This window comes from Lagenorhynchus albirostris, chromosome X, assembly GCF_949774975.1.
Source record: "Lagenorhynchus albirostris chromosome X, mLagAlb1.1, whole genome shotgun sequence".
NCBI classification, from domain to species: Eukaryota; Metazoa; Chordata; class Mammalia; order Artiodactyla; family Delphinidae; genus Lagenorhynchus; species Lagenorhynchus albirostris.
The window spans coordinates 37924886-37937716 of NC_083116.1; the positions used below are offsets into that span (position 1 = coordinate 37924886).

A 12831-nucleotide genomic window follows, 5' to 3' on the forward strand; every position below is an offset into this window, starting at 1 on the left:
CTCTCTCTGCACTGTCCACAATGATAACCACTTGCCACATGAAGCTATTTAAATTAAAAATAATTAAAATTAAATTTAAAATTTAGTCCCTGGACACATTTCAAGTGCTCAGTGTGACTAGTGGCTACCCTACCGGAACAGCATAGATACAGAACTTTCCCATCATCACAAAAAGTTCTACTGGACAGTGTTGCTCTAGAGCATGAAAATCATGACATTTCCCAAGAATCATAGGTAGTGTTACAGCCCAAAGAGCTCTGACAGGAATTAGTATTCCGTTACCTGAGGTTTGCATTTTTTTTTTTTTTTTTTTTGCTGTGCGCGGGCCTCTCACTGTTGTGGCCTCTCCCGTTGCGGAGCACAGGCTCCGGACGCGCAGGCTCTGCGGGCCATGGCTCACGGGACCAGCCGCTCCGCGGGATGTAGGATCCTCCCAGACTGGGGCACGAACCCGTGTCCCCTGCATCGGCAGGCGGACTCCCAACCACTGCACCACCAGGGAAGCCCCTGAGGTTTGCATTTACACATAATTTCATCTTCAGCAATATTGAGCAGTATGTTGCAGTGGTTAAGTGCTAGGGCTTTGGGGTAGAATAGCAGTGGATTTTAATTTTGGCTCCAACTTTTGCCAAATTGTGTGACCTCAGGCATGCTACTTCGCTTCTCTGTGCCTGTATTCTCATTTTTTAAAAGGTGGAGACTGGAGGATAATGGTACCTCCCTCATAGGGTTGTTGTGAAGGATTAAATGAGTTAAGCCCAATACCTCACACATGTGATCAGTAAACGTTAGTTATTCTAAAGGCCAGAAGGTGAACTTGGCTTGTTCTAGGACCTAGACTCTATAAGACCAGTAGTAAAGGGAATATGCAATCGTATGCACAGCAACGGAGTCAGTCCCTAACAGGGCCCCCCTTTGACTCTTCTTGATAAACAGTAACCACATTGTTCCTCCATACTTTAGGACAGTGACAAAAGGGAAGACACCTTTGAAAGCTTCCAAAGAGTCAAAGAATACCTTACCCTTGGCCTTAAGGGACTCAGAATTGAAAGTTAACCATCCTGTCATATCAAATAAAATAAAAGCACAACACACAGTCTATAAAGGAAGATTACCCAAACAAGTCACTCAGTAGGAGAGGCACTTGGAGTTGTTTTTCCAGCTGTTTCTGACAATCAAATCCAATTTCTTGATGTATTATTATGGTGAAATTGTTACTATACCCAATCCTGTGTGAATACCACACAACAGGCCTACTGTACCTCTGTAATCAACTGGATAAATATTTATTGAACACCTGCTAAATACAGGACACTTTTACACACCAGCCATCAGCAAACTACATCTGGCAGGCCAAATTAGATCCACTATGTGTTTTTCTTATGGTAAGGAAGGTAGGAATGATTTTTACATTTTTTAACTGTTGGAAGAACTGCCTTCAACCACTACTACCAAACACCGAATGGCCCTGGAAATTAGCTTTTGCTCCAGACTTGATAATGTTTCTTAATTAATTCAACTTAAAATTACAAGGCAAAACAGCACTTATATGTGAAATTTACACTGCAGGAAAGTCATTTCAACAGCTAACATTGTTTGAATCATAAGTAATGTCAACATGCTTTATATGCATCCCATGCTGTCACAGGTCAAAACAACAAAATCACAGTGAGATACCACTTTGCACTCACTAGAATGGCTATAATAAAAAAGACATTAACAAGTGTTGGTAAAGATGTGGAGAAATTCTAACCCTCCTACATTGCTGGTGGGAAGGGAAATGGTGCAGCCACTTTGGTAAAGTCTGGCAGTTCCTCACAAAGTTAAACATAGAGCTACCATATGGCCCAGCAATTCCCCTCCTAGATACGTGCTAAGAGAAATGAAAACACATGTCTGCACAGAAACGTGTACGTGAATGTTTATGACGGCATTATTCATAATAACCAAAAGGCAGAAACCAACGAACTCATGAACAGATAAGTGAAATATGGTATAGCCAAACAATGGAATATTACTCAGCCATTAAAATGAATGAAGTATTGATATAAACTAAAATTTGGATAAATTTCAAAAACCTTATACTAAGTGAAAGAAGCCAGACACAAAAGATTACATACTGTATGATTCTATTTATATAAAATCCCCCAAAATGAAAATCCATAGAGACAAAAAATAAATTAGTGGTTGCCTAGGCCTGGGAGTGGAAATGGGGAGAGAGTGAAAACAGGCATGAGGTTTCTTTCTGGGGTAATGGAAATGTTTCAAATAAGAGTGTGGTGATGGTAACACAATTCTAAAATACTAATAACATTAAATTGTACAATTTTTAAAAGTGTACAACACCAAAAGCATGACCCATAAAAGAAAAAAAACCAATAAATTAGATCTTGTCAAAACTTAAAACTTTTGCACTTCAAAAGACATCATTAAGAAAATGAAAAGACGAGCAACAGAGTGGGAGAAAATATCCACATATCATATCTACAGGGACTTGTATCCAGAATATATAAATAATTCTTACAACTCAATAATAAAAAAACAATAAAGATAATAACTCAATTTAAAAATGGAAAACATGTATGAATGGTTAGTAAGTAAATGAAAGGGCGCTCATCATCATTAGTCACTAAGGACGTACAAATTATAACTACAATAAGATAATTTCACATCCATTCAGAATGGCTATATCAAAAAGACAATAACAAATGTTGGCAAGGACGTGGAGAAACAGAAACCCTCATACATTACTAGTGACAATGCAAAACAGTGCTGCCGCTTTGGAAAATAGTTTTATAGTTTCTTATAAAGTTAAAGATAAATTTGCCATATCATGCAGTCATTCCACCCTTAGGTTCCTACCAAAGAGAAACGAAAACACCTGTCCACACAAAGACTCGCACGCTAATGTCCTTAGCAGCATTATTCATAATAGCCAAAAACTGGAAACAACCTACATGTGTAGCGAGTAGACAGACAAAATGTTTTATAGCCACATAATGGAATACTATTTGGCAATAAAAATTAATGAAGGGGCTTCCCTGGTGGCGCAGTGGTTGAGAGTCCGCCTGCCGATGCAGGGGACACGGGTTCGTGCTCCGGTCCGGGAAGATCCCACATGCCGCGGAGCGGCTGGGCCCGTGAGCCATGGCCGCTGAACCTGCACGTCCGGAGCCTGTGCTCCGCAACGGGAGAGGCCACAACAGTGAGAGGTCCGTGTACCGCAAAAAAAAAAAAATTAATGAAGTACTGGTACATGCTACAATATGGATGAACCTCAAAAAATATTATGCTAAGTGAAAGAAGCCAGGCACAAAAGACCACTTCTTATTTGATTTAATTTAGATGAAATGCCCAGAATAGGCAAATTTATAGAGACAAAGTAGATCAGTGGTTACCTGGGGCTGGGAGTGGGAACGAGGATTAACTGTAAATAAATGAGCATGAGGGATCTTTGGGGGGAAATGAAAATGTTCTGAAACTGATTATGATTATGGTTGCACCATTCAGTAAAGTTACTAAAAATATTTAACTATACTTAAAATGGGTGAATTTTATGATATGAAAACTATATCCCAATAAAGCTGTTAAAAATAGGAAAGGAAGAGTAGGGGAAACTGGGTGAGGGGTACACAGGAATTCTGCATTATCTTTGCAACTTTTCCATAAATCTAAAGCTATTCTGAAATTTAAAATGTATTTAAATAAAAAATAACAAGAATATGTTTGTGGATTCATACCTATCTGTGTGAAAAGACATTTACAAAGATGAAATGGGTAAAATCTCATTACAGATCAGTATTAACAGATGAACATTTGAAATGATTTTGATGATAGGGAACACTGACTATTAGCCCCAAATAAACAAAATGTTATCCCCCCCAAAAGAATTCCATTATTCTCATTAGTAGTCTCATATTACAAAAAAATGCTCAATTATTATTACTATACCTTGAATTTCATCAATAAATATTTGTTGAAATTTGTTTTCTCCCTTGTCATATAAGTACCTACAAATTATCCTCGATTTTGCCTTTTGGCCTCCAAAGCCTAAAATATTTACTATGTGGCTCTTTACGGAAAGGTTGCCAAGCTCTGTTCTACACCATAACAGGGTAAATATAAACATAGTCAGTTTCTTTCTTGAGTGTATTCTTATCGTTACCTGGTTTTGGTATGATGCCAGCCTGGATATGCCCTATAAAGGATAAGCCTTGCATCTCTTCTGCTATGGCACTATTTAGGAATCCTATAAATAGAAACACTATTAGCTTAATAGTTGTAGCAAAACTTCGATGTCACCGTTATTATCGTGATATTAAAGAGCCAACACCATGCCACAGTGTCAAGATGACCCTCATCAAGTTGTGATGTCACCACGCCATGGACTCCCCGAGATCTCTTAGATATCAAGTGGGTCCTATGGCATCACACCCTGCCTTTGGCATCACCCTGGCACATCACCTTACTACGGTGTCATATGCTATCACTGTTGTGGCAGAATTCTGCCCTAATGCCACTCCGTCGGAATGTAAGAATAATTAACCCCCAGTTCTTTCCATTCCTTTGGCGGCGGGGGAGGATGGCCACAGGCACTGGTTCGAGCTCAGGAGGTAGTACTCAGCTGCTACCGTTTTCCCTTCCGCTTACCACTGCAGGTCAGGGCCGCCGTGGGACAGGACTTTCTGGCTCCCATAACTCTCTTGCCATGACCCCGCACCCACTTCGCGTCACCGACTCAATGCCCCAACAGCGACCACCCACCCCGGTTCTACACTAAGCCGCTCCCCGTACCTGACTCCATTCTCCAGCTGTCATCCTGGGCCAATTCCACCGGCCACTTGACTACGGCGGCCGCAAGGGACCCCGGGACTCGTAGTTCCGCGCTGCTAACGGCAGAGACGGAGACAGCGGCAAAGGCTCCTCCCCGCCCGGAACTGCGCTCAAACTGCAACTCCCAGAGGCGCCCTGCGATGGGAAAAGAAGCAAAGGAACGAGCGCGATTGGTCACTGGGGGAGCTCTAATGCCTGTTTTGATTGGCAGTCGGAGCTGGCGACGTGAGGCGGTCTTTGGTCAGGCTTCACCGAGATCCTGGGAAAGCGAAATGGAGGGGTGTGTGTCTAACCTAATGGTCTGCAACCTGGCCTACAGCGGGAAGCTGGAGGAGTTGAAGGAGAGGATCCTGGCCGATAAATCCCTGGCCACTAGGACTGACCAGGTAAAGCAACGCTTGGGGCCTCTCCGCTGGCGGCGGCGGCGGCAGCGGCGGAGGCCAACGTGGCTGCCCGGCCCAGCCCAACCCATGGGGAGGCCGGTTCCGAGAGGGCCAGATCCCCGCCCCCGCCGCCCCATCCTTACCCCAGGGTCACCTCAGGACTCGGGACCGGGCGGCCGGAGCTAGCCCCACAAACCGCCAGTGTTGTTTTTTGGCCCAGTACTTAGTCGCTGTATTTTGGATATTTCTAGAACGTTTGCGCGTTTCTCAGAAATGCCCAATCTTTGAGACATCCGTGAGAAGGGAAGTTTTTGGTTTTTGGAAGTGGGTTTGTTTGCTTTTATTAGTGACTATTCAACGGAACACGTGTAACTGAACGCCTCAGCTGGGAGCTGAGGATACCGTCGAATAGAAGGATCAGACGTTAATAAAATAATCCCAAATCATATGTCCGATTATAAATTGTGGTAAATACTCGGGAGAGAAGTTGACGTGGGGCTTTCAGAACATATGGAAGAACCTGATTTAATCTCGCTTAGAAAAGCCGAATGTTGTCGTAACTGAAGAGGCTTTGCAAAGGAGGGAAGATTGGCTGTATCTTGAAGGATGAGTGGGATTTCCCTGGGGGATGAAGGGGCATTCTAGGCAAAGGCAGAACAAAAGTGAGTGGACCTTGGGAAGTGTTTCTTTCTGCCCTCCTGCTCAAAAGACCCTCATGCTTTCACCCTGAGTTTCTAGAAAGATTCACGGTGCCCTCAGTAAGCCATCATACATTTATAGATTGCCTCCTATTTGACAGGCACCGTGCTCAGCACTAGCAAGACAGTGTCACATAATTACAAATCTCCATTTTGTGTGTTTGGGAAGAGAATTAGAAGTTCAGAGACTTTTTTTTCTGGAACTTTTCTTTATTGCTCAACCTGAAAATGCCTTTGTCTAGTTTACCTTCATTTTGCTCTGGTGATATTTAATACTTTAGATTTAATTTAACAATATTAAGATTTAATAATACTTCTAACCATTCTTCATCAAGTCAATGGCATGAAAAAGGGAGAAACTATTCAAGATCAAAAGACTTAAGAAACATAACAAACATTTGCAACTTATGGAGCTTGTATGGATCCTGATTGAAACAAGCCAAGTGCAAAAAGGCATTTGGGGGACAGTTGGGGAAATCTGGGTATTTGATGTTATAAAGGAGTTAGTGTTAATTTTAATCAGTGTAATAGCTATGTAGTAAAGTATTTTTTAGATACTCAGATATTTAGGTATGAAAGGTCATAATATTTAAGATTTGTTTTTAAAAATCTCATCAAGGAGAAAAACAGATGAGGCAAGTATGGAAAAATAGTTATAAGATGTAGGTGATAGGCATATGGATTATATTACGTTCCCTGTATTTTTATATGAGTTTGAAATTTTTGTAATAAAGTTTAAAATACCATTTTCTTTTACATAGGGCTAAGAAATATAGCAGTCACTGCAAAAAAAATAGAGAGAGAGAGAGATTCCCTTTGAGAAACATGACTAACTCCTAGCTTATTATTTTTTTAAAGTAACGTTGCTCTCTAATTCTGTGTGTGGTATGTTTTTTTTGTTTGTTTGTTTTTGCGGTACACGGGCCTCTCACTGTTGTGGCCTCTCCCGTTGCGGAGCACAGGCTCCGGACGCGCAGGCTCAGCGGCCATGGCTCACGGGCCCAGCCGCTCCGCGGCATGTGGGATCTTCCCGGACCGGGGCACGAACCCGTGTCCCCTGCATCAGCAGGCGGACTCTCAACCACTGCACCACCAGGGAAGCCCTGGTATGTTTTTTAAATGGTTATAATCTCAACTAGTTTCATGAATATTTCTTTCCCACAAGATACATTTGTTCTTCCCAGAGCATCTAGAAAATTCAGAGCTGACGGGTTTGTGTCCCAACTTCACGATTTACTAGCTGTGCGACCTTAACAAGTTGCTCACCCTGAGGAGTCTGTAAAATGGGGATAATATCCACTGTATAGGATCATGGGGATTACAGGAGATGATGCACGTAAAACTCTTAGCACAGCGCCTGACATAAAAGTACGTACATAATGGAAATAGCCAAAGCTGTATTTCTGCCAAAGCACTGAAATCAGTTTTTTGCTCTATTGCTTTCATGGCTCTAGTCTGCCCAGAATTACCTACTTTAATCAATGTATTCTCCTCATGTTACTAAAACCTTGGTCTCTCTTATGTAAGTAATATGGTTTAAGGTTACCTACCTGAGGATCCAGTGCTCTCCATTTCTTGTTCCCAAACCGTAGGTTTGCTGGCTCCAATATTAATTTTTGTTTCTGCTTTCTTGCCTTAGTGCTTCTATTTTTCTTCAAGAATGTTGGTCTTATTGCTTCTCTGCTTCCCGTGTAGGACAGCAGAACTGCCTTGCATTGGGCATGCTCAGCCGGACATACAGAAATTGTTGAATTCTTGCTGCAACTTGGAGTGCCAGTGAATGATAAAGATGATGTGAGTACTAGGCAGAGTTGATAAATTCCCAGTTATCTTTAGACTCCAGACTGGTGTTTACTAAAGCCCGAGTATTAAGCTCACAAACAAATTTTAACCTTTATGACTAGGAAGTTACAGCATGGCCCCAGTGACCAAATACAGGACTGGTGGTTGCATTATTTCAGAATGTTCATTTTGCCACCCATAGCCTGTAATTTAAGGTAAACATGCAGATCAAGTCTTATTATGATGATCCCTAAGAGACTACAAATCCTTTTTATTATGTTAGAAATTGTTTTTGGTGAATATTGCCTGAATAATGAGGACCTAGATATCTTTTTTTGTTATATAAAGATTTGGTGTAATGGTATTGGTTATATTAGGATAAGACTTGTGAAGAATAAGGATGGAAATGTTTTTGTAGGCAGATTCCTTTTCGAGGATGCTCAATGAAATAATATTGATAATGGCAAAAAAGTAAAAACAGTTTAATGGAGGAACAGTTGAATACAGCATATATATACACCTAATAAAATAATACGCAACCAGGGGATTCCCTGGGGGTCCACTGGTTGGGACTCCGCGCTTTTGCTGCTGAGGGCACACGTTCAATCCCTGGTCAGGGAACTAAGATCCCGCAAGCCGCCCGGCATGGCCAAAAAAAAAAAATAATGATAATGATAATAATATGCAACCAATAAAGTGATGATTCCAGAGAATGACATAGAAAAATTTTCACAACGTAATGATAAGTGGACATTGTGGAAAATGCACCTCACGGAACTTGATATCCTATTGGGGTATCCTTGATCCCAATCTTAAAACACATTAGAATTAGACTTATGTATTATTTCCATGTTGTGGGATTATGGGTGCTTTTCTTTTCTTCTATATATCTGGTTTCTAAATATCCTGCAGTGCTTAATGAGGGAAAGAGAAAGAATATTATTTTTTTAAACCATTTACACACAGCTCTGTAAACCCTGCCTAAATGTTAGCATTAATCCCTGTGCCTTTTCTCCCTGGTTTTTGTTCTGCCCACTTCTTTTACAGGCAGGTTGGTCTCCTCTTCATATTGCTGCTTCCGCTGGCCGGGATGAGATTGTAAAAGCTCTTCTGGGAAAAGGTGCTCAAGTGAATGCTGTCAATCAAAATGGCTGTACTCCCCTACATTATGCAGCTTCCAAAAACAGGCATGAGGTAGGGTTCCATTCCTAGGCTACTTCTTTTGAGTTCTAAACCTGTACGCAAACACAAATAGATCCCTGCATTGTTTTCTTCTCCATCTTCCCAGATTGCTGTCATGTTACTGGAAGGCGGGGCTAATCCAGATGCTAAGGACCATTATGAGGCTACAGCAATGCACCGGGCAGCAGCCAAGGGTAACTTGAAGATGATTCATATTCTTCTGTACTACAAAGCTTCCACAAACATCCAAGACACTGAGGGTAACACTCCTCTGTAAGTGACAAGTAGCAGTCATTTGTATTCTACCTGACATCAGCCCTCTTGCACTAATTCTTACACATCATTTTTTTTTTAGTCTGCTTATAAATGTAATACATGTTTATGGCAAAAAAATTTGAAAGTACACAAAAGTATAAAGATAAAAATTCAAAATGCCTATCATTTTGCCACCCAGAAATAACCACTGATAACATTTTAATGTATTTCCTCCTTGTCTTTTATATGCAAATGTACATACGTTACATATGCTTTTTTTATTGTAAAATTGGGACGATACTGTGTATATAGTTTTATATCTTGTTCTTTTCACCTCATAGTATATTGTGAGCATTTTCCAATGTGAATAAATATTTCTAAACTGTTTTTGAATGGCTATCCACAACGCCATTTTATGGATAAGGCATAATTTAATGATTCCTCTATTACTGTATATTTAAGCTTTTTTGAGTTTTCCATTATTATAAATAATGCTACATTGACCAACTTTATACAAAAATCATTGGCCATACTGCTGATTATTATCTTAGTATAGAAGTTAGAAGTAGAATTGCTGGGTCAACAGATACACATAGTTTAAGACAATTGCTGTATATTCCGAGATTGCTTCCAGAGGAGTTGTATCATTGTACCCTCCCAATAGCAGTGTGAGAGTGCCTATTACCCCCTCACCAACACCAAAAATATCCTTGTCTTATAGGAAAAATGGTATTTCAGAGTTGTAATTTACATTTTTTATTATCAATGAAGCTAAACATTTTTTAATGGCTATGACTATATTCCTTCTCTAAATTATAACATTTTGTGTCCCTTTCTCTGTTTCCTTTTGGAGAATTAATTTATTTTTACTGATTTTTTTATGTACCCTTGACTTGACATAGTACAAATATTAACCTTCTGCCATGTTGAAAATATTTTTCCCAGTTTGTCTTTTCATTTTGTTTATGATTTTTTTGAAATAACCGAAGATTTCAACTCTATACAGTCAAACCTATTAATCTTCCCTCATAACTAGAAAGTGCTTCCTCACCCTGAAATTAGTTAACTATTCACCTGTATTTTATTATATATTTTTTTAAAACATTGCATTGGTTTGGTTTGGTTATTGTTTTTCATTTAACTCAAATCCATCTGGAATTGATTTATGCTTGACCTGAAGCTGTCCTCTCCCTTGATATTTTTTCTACAGTACTTGGCTACTATTCTTCCTTATCGAATGGTGACTTTTTTGAACCAGAAATTCTGTGAGTCTTCTTTTTAGTCCAAAGTAGGATTCAATTTTTTTTTAAGTATTGTTTTCTTAACTCTTAGTTTTACAATTTTTTTTCTGTAGTTCTGAGCGACTCTGTCTAGAAAAACATGCATATTCTATCCCTTTTCTCCAAATAAGAAAGGCAGGGTGGCCTGGAGGAAATTTAGGAGTCAGGCAGTATCGGGTCCTGAGCAGAGCCTACGATTAAGGAATAGCTACATGCTGTTTACCCAATCCAAACTCAGCCACTTAAACAACTATATTAAATACTTGTATTAAGTAACTCAGAGAAGTTACTTAACTTTCCTGAGTCTAATTTCCTTATCTGTAATGTGAGGATAATAATTCCTTCCTCACTAGATTGTTGTGAAGGTTAAATAAAATAACATGTTAGGGTCTAATACCCTACCTGGTAAACCGTTAAGTGCCTGACAAGGTTTCCCCCTCACTTACTGCTCAGCCATGTCATCATAGGCAAAGACTAACCTCTGTCACATTTCAACTGTAAAATGGTGATAATAGTACCTTGCTAACTTACAAGGTGTCTGTAACAATCAGATAATATAAAATTTTTTAAACTGCTTTTCCAAAATTTAAACCACACAAATTGCTGTTAGCAGGTTGTGTATGGAGGTTTTTCTAAGTTCTAGCCTGGAATTATTGCATGTGTTTGGTGTAAACCACTAATCTTCATAAAATAAGGACGTTATTCCTTAGGCCGGCATTTACATCACTTCTGTTGTAGTAGGACCAGAATTGTGATTTATGATCTGGTATTATAAGACTATTCCAATGAATTTTAACTTATAAACAGTCTTCCCCATGAAAATCGATTTTCCTTTCCAGATTAAGTAACTTTCCGATATTACACTACCTAATAATATGCAGTTTAGACTACCTGTCAGGAAATCCTAACCTTTACATAGAATTGCAAATGATTAATCCATCTTTGTGGTCCTTGATTTCAGACACTTAGCCTGTGATGAGGAGAGAGTGGAAGTAGCAAAACTGCTGGTGTCCCACGGAGCAAGTATTTACATTGAGAATAAAGAAGAAAAGACACCCCTGCAAGTGGCCAAAGGTGGTCTGGGTTTAATACTCAAGAGAATGGTGGAAAGTTAAGCAGCTTGGATTTACTCTTACTTTGTATGTTTTGTGGTTGTCCCCTACTGTCCTAGAAACTAATGTACTTGTGCACAAGATGTCATCTATGAATTATGAAGTTGTTTCATCTTCCAAGTATTATAAACATGTTGACTATTGTTCCTGCTGAGGTATTTTTTTCTTAGCTTACAACTTGCTTTCCAGGCATTGAATAACAATAATAATAATTGAGATTGTTCTATTGTTGTATATTATTCTGTATTGAATCTTGGTTAACTTTGAGTCAGTGATTCTGTGGCTGTTGTGAGTCTTCAGCACCCTGCCATGCACCCTTTATCCCCCTCTGAGGCAGAACAACCCCAATAGCACCAGGCCAATTGTTTTGCCAAATGTTTCTAGGTGGATTCTAGAATGTTCTTCCATACAGTTGAAACACATCGTAACTCGTTTTTCAAGCCCACTCAGAGGCCTATGCCAAATATTTCTGTTTTTTCCAACAGTATGGTTTAATTTGTTTTTGTTATAGGAGGAATACTTACATATTGTGAGGATGAAATTTTCAGTTCAGAGGGCAGGCACGCTATCCAAGTTTGGCATTCATAAACACTAAAATAATGAAAAATAATAGCCTGTGTACCAATGTATGTTTTTAATGATGAGCTATTTCCCTCCAAAATAAAGTGTATTGTTTTACACAGGCCTCTCACTGTTGTGGCCTCTCCCGTTGCGGAGCACAGGCTCGCGCAGGCTCAGCGGCCGTGGCACACGGGCCCAGCTGCTTCGCAGCATGTGGGATCTTCCCGGACCGGGGCACGAACCCGTGTCCCCTGCATCGGCAGGCAGACTCAACCACTGCGCCACCAGGGAAGCCCAAGTTTATTGTTTTTATAAAGGAAGTTTTAAAGTACCTATATTAAGTCATCCTGTATTGAAAAGAATGTCAAGCTTGTTATGATGTGTAACAAAAATGTGTTTTTATTTGTATTTCAGAAACTAAAAAAATAAAATGTTGAGAGAATCTCCCAATTCTTTTTGCAAATCAGACACCCACTTAAGCCTTTAAATCCTTTATAAAGACAATTTCTTTATAAAGACAATTTCTGGGTAGCTCTGAAGTCAATAAAATCAGTGAAGCTTGACCTGCAGCTAAAATCTTTAAAAATAGTAATCTTCTGAATTGCTAATTAAATGTGGAGCAAAAGAAAATTAATAAGTGTAAACTTGATCTCAATTTAGGGAAACATTTTAAATGATTACTAGTCATAAAATCTAATGAACTGCAGGTGACTCTTCAAATTATTTTTTAATTTGAACTTTATGC

The 12831-nt window shown here is 39.6% G+C and overlaps 2 protein-coding genes across 6 annotated transcripts in view; one reads left to right on the top strand and one right to left on the bottom strand.

The window, feature by feature from the left end:
* The window catches only part of ATG4A (autophagy related 4A cysteine peptidase), a 64165-nt gene extending 59264 nt beyond the window's left edge, over positions 1 to 4901 (bottom strand). For 3 of the 4 annotated variants that reach the window (XM_060137865.1, XM_060137862.1, XM_060137864.1), the window contains exons 1-2: positions 4795 to 4833; positions 4166 to 4249 (exon numbers count right to left, since the gene is read on the bottom strand). In XM_060137865.1, the coding sequence (XP_059993848.1) occupies positions 4166 to 4249; positions 4795 to 4804 (94 nt within the window). In that variant the 5' untranslated portion in view covers positions 4805 to 4833. Of the gene's footprint in view, positions 1 to 4165; positions 4250 to 4794 lie in introns of all 4 variants that reach the window. The other variant, XM_060137863.1, reaches the window with a different exon arrangement.
* Positions 4902 to 5063: 162 nt separating this feature from the next.
* On the top strand, positions 5064 to 12536 carry PSMD10 (proteasome 26S subunit, non-ATPase 10). Of its 2 annotated transcripts, none has more exons than XM_060137866.1 (5): positions 5064 to 5219; positions 7610 to 7708; positions 8744 to 8890; positions 8985 to 9151; positions 11375 to 12536. In XM_060137866.1, the coding sequence occupies exons 1-5, from the start codon at positions 5106 to 5108 to the stop codon at positions 11526 to 11528; spliced, it is 681 nt and encodes a 226-aa protein (XP_059993849.1). In that variant the 5' UTR covers positions 5064 to 5105; the 3' UTR covers positions 11529 to 12536. The 2 variants fall into 2 exon arrangements, with proteins under 2 accessions (XP_059993849.1, XP_059993851.1); XM_060137868.1 differs by having other exon boundaries at positions 8985 to 9072; positions 11375 to 11518.
* The last annotated feature ends 295 nt before the right edge of the window (positions 12537 to 12831 follow it).